Source organism: Mixophyes fleayi, chromosome 8 (assembly GCF_038048845.1).
Source record: "Mixophyes fleayi isolate aMixFle1 chromosome 8, aMixFle1.hap1, whole genome shotgun sequence".
NCBI lineage: Eukaryota > Metazoa > Chordata > Amphibia > Anura > Limnodynastidae > Mixophyes > Mixophyes fleayi.
Window position 1 is genome coordinate 74438716 of NC_134409.1, and position 21305 is coordinate 74460020.

The following is a 21305-nucleotide window of genomic DNA, read 5'->3' on the forward strand; positions in this document are numbered from 1 at the left end:
CATCACGGGTGATTTTAACATTCCCATTGCTAATCCACATTCCGATTCTGCTTCCAAAGTACTTTTTCTAACCTCCTCTCTTGACCTCTCCCAGTTGGTTGAATCCTCTGCTCATTGGGATGGTTACTGCCTTGATCTTGTTTTCTCTACAGAATGATCAGGTTCTGGTTTCCTAAACACTCTATTCCCCCTCTTGGATCATCACCTTATCAACTACACGCTCACCCCCAGTACTTTAACCCCTCTGCTGTCAAATTCTACCAGGCCTCATACCCGCAGATATGGGTGTGGTTTTTTTTTTCTTTTTTGTTTTAATATCAATCGTTTTTACTGAAGTTTATGAAATATGTGGGGTACGGAAATAAGAGGGGATATGAAAAATAAACAATAGGGGGTACAGAGTGGGGGGGGGGGGGGGTTAGGGGCACAATATATTTAGCCAGCAATTACTTTATATGTTATCTAGACACATAAATAATCATTTAGAGTTACATTTATGTAGGGTTGCCCTAAGATTGGTTAGTACTGGTGGTGTCTTCCAGTGAGAGCTGCAGGGGCTTGTTAAGGTTAAAGGCAGAATTATTGAAAATGTTGGGTTTGGTCATGGTGTTGGCACTGGAGCTCCTTCACCCTCAGTTACATACAAGTGCCAATTCATCCATTTTAGCAGTGGAGAGTACAGGGCTGTGGAGTAAGGCATGCCCAGGGTCTCCATCACAAAACTAACTTGTACTTCATCTATAACCTTTTTTTAAGTTAGGGGGGGGGGACTTTCCACGCTTGGGCTATGGCACTTTGGCTGCAATTAGGATGTGATTGTATACATATTTAGAGTGGGTTGAAAAAGTCACCGGATAGTGGTGTAAGAGTGCAACCCCGCAGAAATCTAAACTATTAATTTTCAACAGTTTTTCTCCTCTCTCCAACACATTCTCTCCCCAATTTCTACATTCTCCTGCCCTGGTATGGAAGTGCCTCATTTTCACCAAACCCTAGCAGACAATCTTTGAAGTAGCTCCAGTGAATCTTCATACTCAGTGGTAACACAAAATCTTCAAAAACGTTCTCGTATATCCAAGATACCGATACTCACTCGGCGAAGCTGGCCTTCCCTTCCTTGAAATCCGCTCTTCATTGCTGACACTGCGTTACACCCCTTTATCTCCTTTCACCTAACAGACTTATTTTCCCGCTCCTCTTTTCCACTGACAACCCCACCCCCACACACGCAACCCCCATCCACCCTTTGTCCTCTTAATGTATTGCATTTGGCTTGTTTCATACTTCAGTTTGTATATTTGTTTCCATGTTGTGCTACATATGGTTCTTTTTTATTTATTTTTCTTATTGTAACTGCAACTGGATTTTCATTTCCTGTTAATTCTTCAATCATGTTTGTCACTCATGCTTGTCAAGTAAAAATTCTAAGTTAAAGAAAAACTTTTTCGTAAAGCAGAACGTTACTGGCATACATTTCGTACCTCTACTGATTTCCTCGAATATGCTGCTATCTACCACTCCTATCAAAATAGCCTTGACTATTAAAGCCCGTAAATCATGCAGCATACAAGGCCTCAGACAATTGTCTGCATGACAAGCTATCAGTCCAGCCAGCAGAGTCTGGCGTGGGAGCTTGTTTGCTTCTTTTTCAGGATTATTGGTTGTATTCCACTTCAGATTCCCAGATAAGGGACATTATGGTTGGGGGATTGATTGTCCTCCTCAGAGCTCCATCAGCTGCTTTTTCCATACTGGTCTTGCATATGGACTGGATGAAGTATCAGACTTTGCGAGAAGCGATTAAGGCTTTGTAATCACTGTATACTCACCCCAGTGCCTGTATAATAAGGTGGGGGGGGGGGGTTATTCAAGCCTGTGCTGGTTCAAAACCTATTGTGATTTTGAACCTCAAGTTCTTGTATTGGTGAACATGTTCAAGATGGAGTCCTTGAAAGCTGTCTTATACAGTATAGAATGAGGCAAGTCCTTACCCATCAAGGTTGCATGTTGTAATCTGGAAGGGTCACCATTTCTCAAGTCCGTGGTTTGGTCTCTCCACTTCCAGTTTTGGGCTCTGCTGTGGACTAGCAACAGCCCCTGAACAGCTGCACTTCAGAGGTCTGTGGGGATAATGCTCTCCTATTACTTAGATGATCTCTTAAGCTAGCCAGTGATCCAGACTCTGCTTCAGATACAATCATGTTTAGTTGTAGGGTTCAATTTATGCATTCAAAATGAAACTTTTCTTGAAATGGGAAGTGTTACATTTTAGCTTAAGCTTTTTATGGTTTTCTCAGTTTCCAAGTGCTTGTTGCTCACTCCTCAGGGGGTTGTAGGTCAAAAAGTCCAAGCTTCCTATCTATGGCCTAGAGTTAGGACAGTGTTTAATGCTTTGGTTCAGGGACAACTGTTCTTGCAGGAAAAAGACTCAGGCGTTCAGTCTCAGAATGCTACCACAGTGGCATACATTAATCATTAGGTAAGCTCAAGAGCTTACATTCAATCTAGGGACCACCAGGAACACGGCAACACTATATATGTATTCGCAATATTGTCAGTGTTTATACTAGAGGTGAAATTCGGGAGGCCTAATTTTCTTAGCAAACACATTCTGCATCTGGGAAAATGATCTTCAACCAGTACATCTTCGAGAGATTGTGGTCAGAATGGGGTCATCTGAACCTTGACATTGGTTGATTCTGTAGATGGAGTGATTGGCTCAAGGACCTGGGATCCACAGGCATTTTCTGTAATCCCTGTCTTGGTCCCATGACATTTGTATCTGATTTATCTCGCGTTTCCATAAAGAGGGTCCTGGTGTTTGTGTCACCGCACTGTCTATAATGGTCATAGTACACAGACAATCTAAAGATGTGGATGAGTCTATCGCAAAGTGTTCCCCTAGGGAAGGTACTGCTTACCCTTTGACCTTAAGGCAGCGGTTCCCAAACTGTGTGCCGCGGCTCCCAGGGGTGCCGCGGGGCCAGCCAGGGAAAAACCAACAAAACAAAAACTTACAAATCTGCTGGGCGCCGGGACCCAACATCCTCCTCTCTCACGCAGCGTAAGAGAAGAGGATGCTGGGGACCGGCGAATTTGTAAGTTTTTGTTTTGTTGATTTTTCCCTGGCTGGCCTGCGGCACCCCTGTGGCAAAGGGCAGAGAAAAGGGAAAGCGTGGCAGAGGGCAGAGGAGGGGGACAGCATTTCAGAGAGCAGAGGAGGGGGAACAGCGTGGCAGAGGAAGGGGAACAGCGTGGCAGAGGAAGGGGAACAGCGTGGCAGAGGAAGGGGGACAGCGTGGCAGAGGAAGGGGGACAGCGTGGCAGAGGAGGGGGACAGCATGGCAGAGGGCAGAGGAGGGGGACAGCGTGGCAGAGGAGAGGGACAGCATTTCAGAAGGCAGAGGGGGACAGCGTGACAGAGGGCAGAGGGGGACAGCGTGACAGAGGGCAGAGGAGGGGGAACAGGGAGACAGCGGGCAGAGGAGGGGGAACAGCGTGGCAGAGGAGGGGGACAGCGTGTCTGGATGCAGAGGGGGCAGCGTGTCTGGATGCAAAGGGGACAGCGTGTCTGGATGCAGAGGGGGCAGAGTGTCTGGATGCAGAGGGGGGCATCTTTGCATACAACTAAATAAGTATTTCTGTCCTGACCTAAATACTTATTACATTTTTTTGACCCAACTATTTCTAAAACAGGACTGCTCGGTAATTATTTTGGAGGGGTGCCTTGAAAAATTATGGAGACTCTAAGGGTGCCACGAACTGCAAAAGTTTGGGAACCACTGCCTTAAGGGATTGGCACAGTTGGCTTCACTGTTGTGATAGTTGAAGCCATAATTCTTAGAAAATCGAGGTCATGCTTAGAGTTCAAGGTTCTTATCGTAGAAGACTTTCTTGCTGTGAAATTAGGAAGTTTCCAGTTTCTTTCATTTGGTTCATCCCCCACTGTTTTAAAGGAAGTTATCTGCACTCTGTAAGATTGTTGAACTCTTCTGAAAGGAAACAGAGGTCTTCTTAAAGGGGTTGGTGCATTTGAGACCACCATTTTAATCCCATATTGGTCATTGGGACTTGAATTTAGGTTTGAAGACATTACAACTGACTCATTTTGAACCACTGAGCTCCGTGTTTATCACACGGTAGGCTGTTTCCCTTCTTCCCATTTTCTCCGTCCGGAGGGTATCTGTTGTGCAGCTCTACTTACATCTGTTTGGTTTTTTTTGAGGGTAGGGCTGTTCTTTGTATACTTTTACCCTTTCAGTTTAAGGTGGTTATGATTTCACTTAGATAAGGACATCCTGATGCCAGCATAGGGTCAGTCAGTCCTCAGAGGAAGACTGATCTGTTCTCTTACTGTGTGTTGTCAGGGCAGTAGATAAATTAGAAGAATAGATGGCAGGACAACTCCACAATGCTTTTAAAGAGATTGGCTGGCATCAGGACTGATTTATATTTAGATGGATCAGTTTGGTGTTTCATCATGGTTGTACTGGACTGGGGAAACCTGTTCCTCATATTGTAAAGGCTCATTTTATTACATCGCTAAGTGTTTTGTGGGTGGTGCGACACAGTGGTTCACATTAGTTTACTTTTCTCGGATTCTGTCCTGCGGGGCTTGGTTAATAAAATGACTGTGGCGTACAGGATTGGGAAAGAGACAAGGGAGGAGCAAAAGAAATAAAGATTTTTTTAAAGTACCAGTGTCTTAATTGGAGTCTTTATAGCACATGGTCTTGGTGTCCTCCACTATATTCAGAGAAAAAGATCTAAAATAACTATAAATTGTAAGCAATGGAAAGAAGTTTTTCTATGATCAAATATAGAATGGAATTAGTAAACATGTATCCTCGAAAAAAATATTTTCAGTATTAATGTAGTATTTTAAGCAATTATCATTTAGTTATATTTTATTGTTATACTTGTTCTCAGACTTATAGAATTCTCAGTTGGCATGAGTATATTACAGTTTTAAGTTGTTTTTTTTTTAATCTAGTAGCAGCCTGCAGAATAGATGTAGATAAAAGCAATACAAAAGGAATAATAGCACAGGAAAATAAAGAAAAGTGATTAAAAATAAAAGTAATCAAATATAAAGACATCTCTTGTATGTCCAAGCTCCTGTTTTAGTATCCCAGAAATAGTTTTCTAATTTAAACTGTTCTTATGCCTTTCAGCACAGCAAGAAGATGATGAGTTTGTTTGTCAAATTGTGTATGTTTTTTACCAAATGGTTTTCCACCAAGCAACGAGGGATGTCATCATAAAAGAAACACGTATCCTTTTTATCCTAATGCTGCAAGCAGGCAGGTTATTTGTTAATATAATATAAAGAGAAACCTAGGTGGTCTGTCTTCATATCTATATATCCTTTAGTATAAGATAGTTGAAGAGGAACGTAATGGAAGAAGAGGTATATTGTTCAGAATTGTTAAGGTATAGTTTTATACTTTAAATCTCTGTATTTTTAAAGACATTAAACAAATCCAGAAACAATTTTACTGAATATTTGTGGATGTGAAAAACATTCAATATCTCTTTAATTCGTCACAGCCTATGTTTGTTAAATTATTAAATGTTATGTTGTCAACATAACATAATGTTGACCTTTTCTGGAGTTTACTAATACCCCACACTTCCTATAAACCCGGGTTTTTGCCAGGGCGTGTTCCGAAGACCTAGGTTGTGGCTCAGTGTGAAAGGGGGTTAGTGCAAAATCACTTTTGCAGGGTTATTCCTGTGTCAGCCCCAGGTCGCCTGCCGTGTGAATGGTGCGACCCGTGTTTTTCAACCCGGGTCTCACACAAAGAAGCTGATTGGGGGGATTAGGGACGCTAATTTCAATACTGCAGAGAAGAGAGATAGGAGAAAGCAAGGCACACTGGCTAGAGAAAGAGGTGCGTGAGCTGCTGGCGATTAGAGGCGATGAGGAAATAAAAAAAAACAGATCACAGGCGCTGCAATGGATGCAACAGTGCCTATAACATAGCAAAAATACTAACAGAGCGTGGGATAAATTGTAGCCAACAACAGGTGGTAAATAATTTAATGTCACTTCGAAAACAATACTCCAAAGTCCATGACCACAACCAGAGAAAGAGTGGTGCTGCCCGTATGGAATGGCCATTTTATGACCAATGTAACGTGGTGTTCGGCAACTCTGCCCTGGCAAATCCCATAGCACTATCATCAAGCTGACGTGATGCTCACAGTCCAACAGCTGAAAGCAGTCAGTCAAGCGTGCCCTCACTGATGTTTCGCTGGAAGAACATGCTGATTTGGAGTGTTCAAATGTGAACAGTGAAACCATGAATATGTCAGCAGAGGAATTGGCAGACTCACAACCTTTGCCAGCGGCACAACCATTACCAGATACACAAACGTTGCAAGAGACACAACTGTTGCCAGCAACACAACCTTCGCCATCGACGCAGACCCCAACGTTGCATTCAAACAGTAAGTTTATTCATTTTAAAAATTTTAAAGTAAATGAAATAAATATATGAAAGTTTAACATTACTAAACTAAAAGCTAAACAAAACTCCAAAGCTAAAAGTAAAAACATATTGAAACATGAACACGTATATTTTGCAGCATTAAGCTAGTGTGCAGGAGGGTGGAAGCCTCAGCTCATATCATCTTACAACACTGCTGTTCATCAGCAATATTCATTCATCCTCTGTAGCCCTAATGCATTTCCTTTCTTTTTCCCAATTGTAGTTTACAATGTTCCTAAAAGGAAGAAGAAACTAAATAATATGGAACAAGCAACAAAAGCCATCAGTAATGGTAGAAGAGCTCAAGGAAATGGATATGGCTATGGCGGCCCCCAGAAGACGCTCGTCTGAAACGCTTCATGTATAATGAGCGCGAACTGCAGGACCCTTTCATTACCCAAATAATGGGTATGCAGGAGTGGATTCTGAGGGAAAACAGCAAATTTATGATGGCTTACCTAGATCGCCTGATGCCAAGACTGCACAGACCTGCACAATTTCAACCACAACCTCTGTACCACGGTGAGGGGCCTTACCCTTTATATAACAGAGGGTAACAAATATTTCCCCCTAACTCAGGTACGCCACTAAACACTCCACATAATCCTGAGTACCCGGCTACAACCCATAACCCAGAGTATCCGTCTACTACACATAACCCTGAGTACCCACATTGCCGTCCGTTATAGGTAATGAAATTATGTACAGTACAGTTATAATGTTTGCCTGTGTTTAAGGCAACAATATTTAAAATGTTTTCTATATTTAAAATATTTATAATGTAAGGTCTTCAAAAAGTTTTATCTTGCACTACCTTATTGACTCATGTAAAAGTTTCATCTTGTGCTACTGTATTGACACGTGTGTCTAAACTCTATATTTGTATATATTTTTTTTTGTAAGTGCTATCATATACAGACCTTTGTTATTTCTATTGGTACTTATGATGAAATAAGTACCCTTTACAAAAAGTATTTTACACTTTGAATAAAAATATTTTGTTCAGGTAACCCTTTGTCCGCTCTACTCGATTACTGATGACAGATTGGCGGTGATGGTGATACGAATGAGTTCTGCAGAAGTATTTGTACATTCTCCCTCATAAGTTGTGGAATCCACAGACAGCACATGTAGTTCAGAGTCCTGTACGTTCCACTCTGGTGGAAACTGCTTTTTCTATATTTCACAAATATTGTGTAAAATACAGCAAGCGGCTACTACATGGGGCACAAGTTTGGTATCAATGCCGTTGTGCTTCAGTTAACACTGCCAACGTCCTTTCAATCGTCCAAAGGCATTTTCTACCACCATCCGAGCAAAGCTGAGGGTATGGATGAATCTAATTTGTTGCTCCAAAAGTTGATGTTGCTGTGTTGCCCTTCATCAACCATCACCATAAAGGGTAAGCAGCATCTCTGATTATGTTTACTGGGATCTCCACACCATTCACGATCTTGAATTTCTGTAAAGAAATAAAACCGATTCAATTTCTGTAGTGCTTCACTGAGAATATTGGAACTTTCACAGCAGTCAGTACACATATAGATCTTGCAATCTCGAATGTCTAGCTCCAAAAAAAAAAACCATACACGCTACCCAAATGTTGGTTACAGAAAACAATGCACCTACTGCTATATGTTTTAATTGTATTTGGAATGCGGAACATCTACAAATGACCAGGGACAGTAAACAAATTGCAAAAAATACATGAATGTATTCGCTAGCTGAGAAAAGCATCTTTAAAAAAGTATAGATATTTACCTCTCTATGGAACAACCAGGGATTTGGCCTCTCCTCTGCAATCTGGTATAGATCAGAATTAGCCAGAACTCTGTCGTCATGGGAACGTCTAGGCCAGCCAATAAACACATCTGTGAAACTAAAAATATAATATATTTAGCTTTGTCTTACAATACACATCATAAGACACAGTCACATTAAAATAAAAAATGATGGTTACCAATCGTTATGGTTGAGTACAGCTTGCATAATGATGGAATGCCAGCCTTTGCAGTTGTAAAAATCAGCAGTGTTTTCTGTGGGGGCAATGATAGGGATGGATGTCCCGTCTATGGCTCCTGCACACTGTGGATACCCACGTCGTAAAGACGTTGTGTATTCTCCCTCTCTGCCAAAATTGCTCCTTTCTCCTCCTGAAATGACAAGGTAGCACAGGGTAAGCAGCTGCATCAAGCTCTTGTTTGCTTTATAAAAGCCAAAAATTGCAATGAAACAGGAACTCCTGGCTATACAATAGTAACTTGTCGGCCATGATTAAAGCAATGCTGTGAACAGTCGCCATCCACTTTGGCTTCATCTTTGTGCGCAAATAAAAGTCCCCTTTAAATTACCTCACCATTTTTCAGCCAATCAAAGTCCCTGTTGTGTTGACTCACACTTATTGTCAGGGCAGACCCGGGTTCAGTATAAACGGGATCAACCCGGGAAATTCGCAGGTCAAAGGTGCAGTGTGAACGGGGTCTCTGAGCTGGGATGCTCTGTGACACCACAAAAACCTGGCTTGAAAAACCTGGGATATTGCAGGGACAACTGTGAAAGTGGTCTCAAAGGCTCTTTTTTTTTTTTTTATAGAATTAAGCCCCTGCATTGCTGCTATAGTGTGTTGGATACACTTTCTGGTAGAATGTACCTGATGCTTACCTTAAATTTAAATGTCTAATCTGTTTTTTAACACTGTATGTGCTCTACACTCAGTCACTCCCATGACATCTGCCATTGTCAGCAACTTACAAATTCCTACTGCAAAGATCAATTTATTCCTGTAATTTCAAGGCCAGTGATATTTGGCAAATTACATTGCAGCGGGGACTAACTGCATGCATACAGTGGTTAGGAGGAAACAAGTGACACATCTTTTTAAATTCCCCCTGAAGTGTATTATGCTAATAACAGGGATTCCACTAACAAACAAGACCTCTTTGGTGATGGACTCGTATTGTTGATAATCCTAATAATCATATTATTAATAAAAAAAAAAATTTTATATACATTTGTATGTCATCTATATAGAGAATGGCTGCAGATACAGTGTAGTGCACTGAGATGTTCTGATTTTATTGAACTTACAAATTCCAACTGCAAAAATCTATTTTTTTGCTGTAATTTCAGGGCCAGTGATATTTGGCAAATCACATTGCATTGGGGACAAGCTGCATGCATACAGTGGTTAGGAGGAAACGACACAACTTGGGTAACTGGTAAATTTCCCCTGAAGTGTAATATGCTATAACAGGGTTTCCACTAGCAAACAAGTTTACAACTTTTAAATAAAGTACACAAAATATGGACATATTCTTTAATATCAAATGGAATATGTAGTAGTATTGTAAAAAGAAATAAACTGCACTCCTGAAAATCAGATCTTGCAGCTTTAATTTTAAATATATCTGTGAAAAGCAAATAAAGTGCACTGATATGTAGCAGTAAATATCTGGATTGCGTTGTAGCACTGTAAATGGATATGTAAAGGGAACTAGATAATGGTGACAAAAAAAAGGGGCTAGAGATGGGAAAAAAAAGGATAGAAAAAAAATTTATCTTTATAAAATCTCAGTGGTATGGTAAACATGTTTATAGCTTTTTATGGATAAATGGTTGGACATAGTAGTATGCCAGCAATAAGTCACGAAGAAAAGGATACCCTTACCCTGTACTATACCCTATAGTTTCTTCTTTATGGATATGTCTGCTTCCATTCCTTGGTGCTCCTTATTTAATCCTACTGAAGTCAAAGTATTTAATTCAAATATGCTTTGGACATGGCAGCTATAAAGTCGTCTTCTCTCCAATTTCTTGAAACTTTTTCAACACCCAGGAAAGTTAAACCTGATGGTCTTTGTTGTACTTTTCAAGGAAGTGATTTGAAACGCGGTGGGAGGTTAAACCTGTTTTTATGTTTCATATTTGTTCTGATATTCTAGCTTTTAGCTTCCTTTTAGTTCTTCCTACATATTGGAAGTCGCAAGAACACTCCAATAGGTTAATTACTTCTTCTGTGTTACAAGTAATGATATCTTTGATTTTAAAGTTTTCCCTGTTGTAGTAATATTGGGCTGCACAACTTTGGCAGCTCTAAAGTCAGTAAAAAGCCATTCACTGTTTATATTTAATATAAGTAATCTAAATAATCTAAGCAGTCTATGGCCATCAAAATGACTGCATTAGTGACTGACACACCTGTGAGGGTTTCCATAGTTATTTGCCCTTTAGGTCTGCATCTGTTGTCTGTTAGCTTCCAATTTCTAGTAAGACCAGAGGTTAGCCATACACTCATTGATCTAGCTATAAAATTTGTCTGTACAGCCATAGCCAAATGTTTTGAGAATGACACTTATATTTCACAAAGTCTCCTGCCTCAGTTTTAATGATGGCAATTTGCAAATACTCCAGAATGTCATGAAGAGTGATCAGATGAATTGCAATTAATTTCAAAGTTCCTCTTTGCCATGACAATGAACTTTATCCCAAAAACATTTCCACTGCATTTCAGCCCTGCCACAAAAGGATCAGCTAACATCAGGTCAGTGATTCTCTCGTTAACACAGGTGAGACTGTTGATGAGGACAAGGCTTGCTATCACTCTGTCATACTGATTGAGTTAGAATAACAGACTGGAAGCTTTAAAAGGAGGGTGGTGCTTGAAATCATTTTCTTTCTCTGTTAACCATAGTTACTGCAAGGAAACACGTGCAGTCATCACTGCTTTGCACAAAAAGGGATTCACAGGCAAGGATATTGCTGCTAGTAAGATTGCACCTAAATCAACTATTTATCGGATCATCAAGAACTTCAAGGAGAGAGGTTCAATAGTTGTGAAGGCGGCTTAATGGCACCAAAGAATGTCCAGCAAGCGCCGTCTCCTAAAGTTGATTCAGCTGCGGGATCGGGCACCACTAGTGAAGAGTTTGCTCAGGAATGACAGCAGGCAGGTGTGAGTGCATCTGCACGCACAGTGAGGCAAAGACTTTTGGAGGATGGCCTGGTGTTAAGAAGATAAGTAAAGAAGCCACCTTTATCCACAGAAAACATCACAGACAGACTGATATTTTGCAAAAGGTACAGGGATTGGACTGCTGAGGACTGCGGTAAAGTCATTTTCTCTCTGAATCCCCTTTCAGATTGTTTGGGGCATCTGGAAAAACGCTTGTCCGGAGAAGGAAAGATGAGCGCTACCATCAGTCCTGTGCCATGCCAACAGTAAAGCATCCTGAGACCATTCATGTGTATAAAGAATGGTACCAAAACCTTTTCCAAGAGCAACTTCTCCCAACCATCCAAGAACAGTTTGGTGACAAACAATGCCTTTTCCAGCTTGATTATCACTTTTGCCATAAGGCAAAAATAACTAAGTTGGCCGGAGATCAAAACATCGAGATTTTTGGTCCATAGCCAGGAAATTCCCCAGACTTTAATCCCATTGAGAACTTGTGGTCAATCCTCAAGAGGCAGGTGGACAAATTATAGCCCCCAAATTCTGACAAACTCCAAGCATTGATTAGGCAAGAATGGGCGGCCATCAGTCAGTATGTTGCCCAGAAAGTGATTGACCGCATGCCAGGGCGAATTGCAGAGGTCTTCAAAAAAAAAAAAAAAGGGTCAACACTGCAAATATTGACTCTTTGCATAAACTTAATATAATTGTCAATAAAATGCACATATGAAATGCTTGTAATTTTTCTTCAGTATAACATAGCAACATCTTTCAAAAAGGTCTAAAACACCGAAGCAGCAAACTTTGTGAAAACAAATACTTGTGTCATTCTCAAAACTTTTGCCCATGACTGTACATAAGTCTGACAGTGCCAAACAAAGACTAGGGGGTAAATGTATGAACTCCGATTTTTTTCAATTCGCCAGAAATCGGCGACTTTGCAGGTAAAATTTAAAGAGGCGATGGCTTGTAAAGGCAAGTTTGCCAAGTGTGCAGTCCCAAGTGACATCTAATAGATCCCGATAAGATGATGATCGGATCAGCGCTCTCTTTGGCCACTACTTCTGGGCAATTAGGTCTAAAATGGCCTAAAGCACCATAACATTTACTATATATACTAAAATTGTAAATTATAGTTAATAAATAAGATAGTATAATATATGCTTTTAAAGGAAATCTTTCATTTTAAGAAACTATTTTATTTTTATTAAGCTTTAAATTAAGTTTGGCAGTGTGCATGAAAATAAGCTTCCTCTACATTATTAACAGTTTCTCAATTTGGTTTTCCTAAACCCTTTGTGTTTGTTGTAATCAACAATGACAACATCTCAGTTGTTAAGACTACCTGCTGGATTTGTTAATTTTTTATTTAAAGAGGGAGCGCAGTGGACAGCATTGCTGCCTCACGGCGCTAGGACTATAGGTATGATTCCAACCAGGGTACTTATCTAAGTTTTCCTCCCTGCGCTCTGGCTAAGCTGCCAAAATAGGAAATAAACTAGTGATGCAACATTTATTTTAATTTTTTTCCTCAAATCTTTTTGGAAGCTTGGTCTTGAATGTGGTTCTATTGAGTTCCATACACAAAACTGTATATTTGAAATATATTTAACGGACCTTCAATTGAGTTAATTTATCAGTGACATCACAAATCATCTTTATGTAATCTGATAAGCAGTGCCAAAGAATAGACGTGAGACCTGCATCATTAATTGTACTAGTCTATATTATTTTATTGTTTTTAAAGCTTGCATTTTTCATCAATAAAGAAAATTCAACCTAGGCAATAAAATTATTGCTTGACTGTGCACCAAAATTTCCTGCATCGGGATTACATTACATATAGTTTTGTGATATAGTTAGTCATGTCTGCTGTGTGGATGCTTTTGAGTCATAGGTTGTTAGTCTTTCCACACAGAAGGGAACCAAGATTCCCTGTGCTGCTGTCTTTTGTCCAGAGGAGCTCTACCTATGTTTGTCAGTTGCAGTTTTTCCATATGTCAAACATTTAGGAAATTATAACTCCAGCGTTATCCTAATTTATGTTTCAAACTGCTCGTCTGTTTGATATCATAACTCACATAGTGTGGAGCTTATTTCTTTTTTTTTTTTTGTTTTTGTTTCGTTTTCTGCATTGTTCAGGTAGCCTAGATAGAAGTTAAAGCCATAATATTAGTTTTTTTTGTTTTGTTTTTTTGAAAACTTTCCCAGTTGATTTATCTGAGTGACTTCTAAAGAGCGAGGCCTAATGTACATTCTATGATTATGTCAAACAGGGCAGAGAGCGTATTTAAACCAGTACAATTGATGCTGTTATCTTTCCAAATAAGATCTTATCTCGTTTGTGCTCAAAATTCCTGCCCCCACCTTCTTTTGCACCGCTTTCTCTCCAGACTGAAAGTATAAGTACTTTACATTATCAGACAGGGCCATCTTTTCCATTGGGCACGATGGGCAGCTGCCCGGGGGCCCCACGGGCAAGGAGGCCCCATAGGCACGGCTCTTAATGAGAATGAATAATCCTTCAAAAAAAACCTTCAAGGGTCACTGAGCAAGTACATCTATCTCTATATATCTATATCTATATCTGTATCTGTATACATCTATATATCCATATTCATAACTAGGGGCCCCCGGTGCACTGCTTTGCCCGGGGGCCCATAATGTTGTTAAGATGGCCCTGTTAGACATTTATTTAGATGGGAAAAAGGGCGCTCATGGTGTAGTATTTGACAAACCAATAATCAAGCTTTAGAAAAAAAGCTGCGCACATTTTTAAATTAAAAAAAAAGAATTATACCTTATCTTTCAATTACTTCATTGAAGTTGCTCTTAAAATCCACGCCATTCACTGGAGGTAGATTCGAGCACAAGAAGTACCCCAAGAGCTTCCAAATGACAATAGAGGACCAGCACTCTTCATCAGCTACTGATATCAGAACATGCCTCTCAAACAGCAATACAATTTATATAAATGGAAAGTTATGGGGTGAGAGCAAAATAAACCTCTGGGGACCACTCATGATGGCCATCTGTGTAGTACACAAATAGATCTACAATGTGAAAAAATACTTTTTTTTTATATTTACTTTCCTACAAACAACACAAAGAAAGAAAAATGTTGAGTTTATTGTATCTTTATCTTGTTTTCTCTTGCCTAAGCGCCTAGACCGGCGGTTCCCCAAGTGTGCACCGCGGCTCCCAGGGGTGCAGCGAACCAGCCATAGAACAAAAACAAAGAACACATAAACTTGCCAATCCGCGCGGCGCCGGGACCCAGTATCCTCCCCTCTCCCGCAGCTTGTCACTGAAAATCGACGTCAGTGACAAGCTGTGGGAGAGAGGAGGATGCTGGGTCCCGGCGCCGCGCGGATTGGTAAGTTTGTGTTCTTTGTTTTTTCGATGGCTGGCTCGCAGCAGAGGGGGCAGAGTGAGAGGGAGGGGGACAGCGTGAAAGAGGTGGGGGGGAGGGGGACAGAGGAGGGGGACAGCGTGAAAGAGGTGGGGGGGAGGGGGACAGAGGAGGGGGACAGCGTGAGAGATGGCAGAGGAGGTGACAGCGTGAGAGGGGGCAGAGGAGGGGGACAGCGTGAGAGGGGTCAGCATGAGAGGGCAGAAGGGGCAACGTGAGAGGGGTCAGCATGAGAGGGCATAAGGGGCAACGGGAGAGAGGGTAGAGGGACTGGATGCAGAGGGGGCATTTTTGCATACAACTAAATAAGTATTTCTGTCCTGACCTAAAAACTTATTAAAAAAATTTGACCCAACTACTTCGAAAATAGGACTGCTCGGTAATTATTTTGAAGGGGTGCCTTGAAAAAATTATGGAGACTCTAAGGGTGCCGCGAACTGCAAAAGTTTGTGAACCACTGGCCTAGACTCTAAATAATACATAGGTCCCAATTCCTAGGACTTGGGAGAAGTCCTATTGTGCAAATTATAGTGGAGCTGATTGGCTGACCTATAAATACAATCTGGTCAGGTACAATGTGCTGTCACTTCACAGTTCTTCAAGGTCCTGTTGTATTTTTTCTTTTGCAGATGAATACTGTGGAAAGTATTATCTTGTCTCATCTTATACAGGAACTTTCTTGATATGTTTGTATGCATGTTTTAGTATATAAAGTGCCTCCGGAACTTGAATAGATCTGAATTGATGGTGGTTTGTATTCTTTCTAAAGTAATACCAGTCATTTTGGTTTTTAGACATTCTTTTTCCTATAGAGGGTCTTTTACTTTTTTGTTTCCTTTATATCCTTATGTTTCATAGCCCCTTTCCTTTCTGTATTGTAATGGTTTATTACTAACTATTATTGCTTTTACTTTTACATAGAAAACTCTTCACATCATCTTTCTATTTCTTAACAACAGTGTTGTAATATTTTCAGCTATATACTGGCAAATTGTATTACAATCTTTTAAAATGTATTGTATATATGTATAGCTAAACAGATATTTGTTATGTATGAAAATTTTTACCTTAACTCCATTGCAGAGGCTCCTGCTTATCTGATAGATTTAATGCATGATAAAAATGCAGAGATACGAAAAGTATGTGATAACACCCTTGATATCATAGCGGTAAGTTAGCTTATGCACAATATTTGAATTGCACATCTGAAATGCTTGTGTTTGTCTATCAGTAATTCTTGTTTTTCTCAACAGAAATATGTTACAGGTGGTATTCCTATTACTAAATCAGGTTTTATTAGATTTTCAGATTGTTTTTCCCGAGCAATCAAGGTATTCAAGTTGGACTTGATAAATAAATAAATAAAACTGTTAATGTTGCAATGTCCTTTTCTCTACATATATTCTTGGTTATACATTTTTAAACCTTAATAATTAATGTTTTTATTTTCAGGAATATGATGAAGAATGGGCAAAGAAGATACAGAGTGAGAAATTCCGCTGGCACAACTCTCAATGGCTTGAAATGGTGGAGAGTCGACAAATGGATGAAAATGAGCAATATCTCTATGGAGATGAACCCATTGAACCATTTATCCATGAAGGAGACATACTGGAAAGACCTGACTTGTACTACAATGCAGGTGATACGTTGCAGCAATATGTAATATAGTATGCTTTCAGTTTATTTTAAAGGCTACATAATGCACTGAATATTGTTCTTCCGATACAGCTTATGTGAAAGAAGTAAATGTAGCTGCGCACTTAAAGATATGTGTTTAATAATTAAATTTTTTAGCCAATAGTAAAATGAATATCAGTATCTCAATTGTGTGTGTGTGTGTGTGTGTATAAATATGTATGTATGTGTATATATAGAGAGCTAGAGATAGATAGATATATAATGTATATGTAGGAATAATGGACTAGATTATGCTGATGAAGGCATTTGTGAGCATTGCCTTTGTTGGAACCACCACAGGGTCCAAACCTGGTTAAATCTGTTAACTTAATCGTTCCCATGGTAAGCGATTTCTTCCATGCAGGCGATAAACTAAATGTATTTAAGAGAAGGAACGTGGGTGGTTTTGGAAGCCTCCATAATTTGTTGACAAGACATTTTGCTGGAGCCAGGATGTGGGAGTCCCGTTTAGCAGAGTGTTTTACTGCTTCCTCCAGGGGGTAGCAGAAAAAAAAGGACTAAGGGTCTTTAGAGATCGGACACAAAATGAGCGAGGCTAGGATATTCGGAACTTCATCCCATTAGTTGAACATTTTGTGGGCAGGTCCACCAAATATATATGAATGTTCCAGTGTGGCCACAATCCTTCCAGCAAGCCGAAGTGATGAAATTATACATTATTCCTAATTTTTTAGGGGTATAGTACACTTTGTACACTGTAGGCTTCACCTATTGGGAACATTCTTAGGAAATGTTGAATCTGGATGTAGTCATAAAATTTGGGGCTGAGTCAGTATATTTGTTTTGCAATACGTAAAAAGTTAACCAAGATTTCATGTCATAGAGGTCAGAGACTAAGTGCATTCTATCTGTAATCCAAGTTTTGGAGAACGTATGTGATGACCTGAGTGGAAATCAGGATTATGCCTTAATGGTAGAATGGGGAAGTTTGGAGATTGTGATGTTATCTAGTTCCTACCTCTTATTTTGGCCAAGACTTAACAAGATCCTTCTGTTTTGTTTAGAGAGCTCCCATGTATTAGAGAGAGAAAACTTAAGGTATTTGGATTCTATGTTCAGGCAGGACAAGGTAGCAGGTGGAGCAAAAGAGGCTGAAATTTGGCTTAGGTAAGCTGCCCAGTAATGATTTTTGACATCTGGGAAACCTCTACCTCCATATTTTGTAGGGTTTTTTTTTTTAAACAGGCTTAGCCGGGTTTTCGGTTGCTTTTTATTCCAGATAAACTTTTGGATGCTTACGAATTCTGAGAATGGTACTTTAGCTATTAACACCTGACAATAGTATAGGAGTTGGGAGTATATTTGAACTGCAATGACCCTGCCTTGCTATGAGATTATTAATGTTTACCAGGAGTAAAGGTCTGACTTAATCTTAAAATCCGGAAAATTCTCTTGATATAAAGACTCATCTATGGATCACCCATTCCTATATTTAATCTTTTTCTTCTGCTATTTAAAATCAAATTGGAAGGTTATTGTGACTGGATCACTGATAAATAACTTTTGGTATAAATTTATTTAAAGGAAATAGCGCAGGGAGCTTATTTCTATAATTGCACGTGCACTTATTTTTGATATTGTGTATATTGTGAGATAGGAAATTGTTATTTCTGAGACCAGGTTAGAAATTATTATTTTTTTGTTTTAACCTTTCAAAAGCAAATACCTTATTTCTGATGTATACCTGATACAATAAGTCTTTGTTTTGAAAGCCTTCTGCATATCTTGGTGCAAAAAAATGCTTTGTTGTACCTGTCTTTGGGAACGCATATCCTGCTAGTCTAAAGAGAGGATACATGTTGATTGGATCTTTTGATATGTGAGGCCTTTTGAAGGCAGGAAGGGTTAATTAAGACCTTGTTACTAGATTTCCTGTGTCTAAAGACAAGATGCAAGACATCACTGGATTTGTAAGATATCACAGACAAGTGTAGATATCGTTGGCTTTGTGATGCATGTAAATCTATGTTTTGGTAAACGGGGTTACATCCTGATTCTAAAAATAGCCTGTGTCCAAATCTGTATAAAATGCACTGACTTGTACACTGTAAAGTATCTTTCTGATTTCATCTGACCTGAACGCTGGTACCTTCAACCAGTTTTTGAGCAAATAAACATCACTTGCTTCATAAACCTGCTTGGAAATATCTTCCATGCTGTAAATCCTGTGACCTACAGATTAGACCCAAACTCTAATCCTTTCTCCGGCTGATTCTGAGGTTGGACCCAGCTCTCCAGTACCACCGCTCTGCCTGCTACCCATGCAGCCCTGGTCAGTGTGATAGGTCGGTGGGATCCATCCACAGCAACCCTGATCCATAGTAAAAGGTCAGGAGTATCAGCACAGGTACACTAGCAACGAGGTACGCTAGCAGCGTCAGTTACCCAGAAGGAATGTGGTTCTGAGTGCCATAAAAGGAGCTCAGTGGTGGCAGCAGGCCCCTCCCACTGCGGCAGGAGGCGCATTTTCGGAATAAGGAAGAGGGACGGTGGCAAAGTAAGCCCAGCTGGTTCCCAGTAGCAACAGAGAGGGTGGCATAGGCAGTCCATCGTTGTAACAGATTTCTGGTGGCAAGCGGTTGGATAATCGCAGGTGGCTTTTCATGAACCAATCAGGAGAGCCAAATTATTCAGGAGAGGAATAACTGCAGCCAGGAGAACGCACAGGATGTCTGATTACACCAACGTGTCCAGGGCGGATCTTGACTCTGTGCAGTGCCAAGGTCATTTACATCAGCCATTCGCCAAACAGGGTGGAGATGAGAGAGGCGCTGGGGGAATGGCACCGACAGCATGGTACCCCAGATGCCCAGACAGCAGAGATCCCAGCTCAACAGACTGCAGCGACCTCTACCCAGCAGACTTCACCCGCACAAACAGCCCCTCTATCCTATGATGAGCGCAGGGCTGCCGGGCTAAAGATCCAGCTGGTGGCCTTAGGGGACTATGCATCTGCAGCTGAGCGGACACAGGTCATCAAGGCATGGCGCCAAGAGGGTAGGGCACCAGCCATGCAGCCTAGGGGGGGAAGTGGGCCCTAGAGGATCAGGACTGTCATCTCTACCTTGCCCTAAATTTGAGGACAGTGTTGGGAATATTGATGAGCACCTGCAGATATTTTTTAAGGACTTGCAGGCTACACGCTGTACCAGAGAGGAATGGGTTAAGCATCTGGTGCCCACACTGCAAGGGTGTGCAGTGGAGGACTACCGTGGGGTGCCCACAGAGGTCACTGTGGACTATGATGCAGTGGAAAGGGCACTCCTTAAATGGTACACTATTACACTAGAGACCTATTGTCTGAACTTCCTGGACTTTACTAAGTACCTCCACGCCACCCATGAGGAGTTTGCCAACCTGTGGCGGGAGTCTAACAGGAAGTGGGTGAGCGGAGCAGGTGCCCAGACATTGGATGAGGTAATAGACTTAATGTGCCAAGAACAGTTTAATCGAGGGTGCGCACCGGAGGTGACAGAATGGGTGCTGGACAGGAAGCCTGGCACCATGGAAGTAGCCGACCAGCTGGCGGATCAGTATGTGACAGTGAGGCCACACTGGCAGAAGCGCCAGGCTAACAGCCAACCCCAAAGGACTGTACAAACAGGGGGACACCCCTCTATTACCCACCCCCTAAAGCAAGTATCTAAACCTTCGGGTACTCCTCACCAGCCACTGCCACGCCCTGTCCCTGGGAGTTATCCGAGACCATCGGAGCCCAGGCTGGAGAGAAAGTGCTACCACTGCGGGAAAATCGGTCATTTAAGGATGGACTGTCCCACAGCCCCAGCATCCCAGACTCATTACCCTAATCCGAGTCCTGGGGCCCGGCTGACTTGCTTAACTGGTGTAGGTGAGCCATTAGAGACTGCTTCCACCCCTGCCAGCCCAATGGAGTGTGACGTGTCTGAAGGTGACTCAGCGGAGAGAGTCACCTGTGTGTCCAAAAGACCACCCAAAAACATGTGGGGAAACCTGCAGCTGGTCCAAGTGGGACCCCTACAGAGTGAAGGACTGAGAGACTCAGGGGCCTCAATTACTATTGTGAGTTCCCATCTTATTGATCCTGCTGCAGTATTGCAGGATCGCACTGCCAAAGTTACTGTGGCAGATGGACTGGAGAAAGAAATGCAAGGGTGTATCTGGACTGGGGAGATGGCCAGGAGTTGCGAGATGTTGGCCGTTATTGATGGTCTCCCAACTGATGTGATTTTGGGCAACGATGTTGGGGTGGAATTGTGACCAGATTTCTCAACACTATCACCCAGAGCCAAGCTGCTAAGCTACAGTCTTCAAGATCTACACCTGCACAGCCCAGAGGAAATGACCACAGCTGCTACTTCTTCAGGGAACAGCCAGCCCTTTGCCTCTGGAAAGACTACGTCCCCTAGCAACGCAGAGGATGTTGTCTCTTGCCAACCTGATCTTGTGGGGGTGCCTGGTGATGCTCCTGTCCCTAGCATTATGCCAGCTTCAATGGTGAGTACAGCTGACCACAGTGACACCCCTTTGACTGACCCCACTTTGACTGACCCTAGTCACCCAAGCATAGACCCCCCTGCAGTGTATCTGTAGCTATTAAGGTAGATGGGGATAGACCAGTCTGGGAAGAAGTTCAACTGGTGGTACCACGGGGCTTTCGTGCGCAGGTAATGTCAGTTGCCCATGAAATCCCTATGGCAGGACACCAGAGCAGAAACTGAACACTGAAGCTCCTGACACAGAACTTTTTCTGGCCTGGAATGTCGGA

General features: G+C 41.4%; 1 protein-coding gene across 1 annotated transcript in view; it reads left to right on the forward strand.

Annotated features, from left to right (window-relative positions):
• The window catches only part of KIFAP3 (kinesin associated protein 3), a 198182-nt gene that overhangs the window by 124192 nt on the left and 52685 nt on the right, over positions 1 to 21305 (forward strand). The window contains exons 16-18 of the mRNA XM_075182739.1: positions 5175 to 5273; positions 15941 to 16026; positions 16310 to 16499. Coding sequence (XP_075038840.1) covers positions 5175 to 5273; positions 15941 to 16026; positions 16310 to 16499 — 375 coding nt within the window. The remainder of the gene's footprint in view (positions 1 to 5174; positions 5274 to 15940; positions 16027 to 16309; positions 16500 to 21305) is intronic.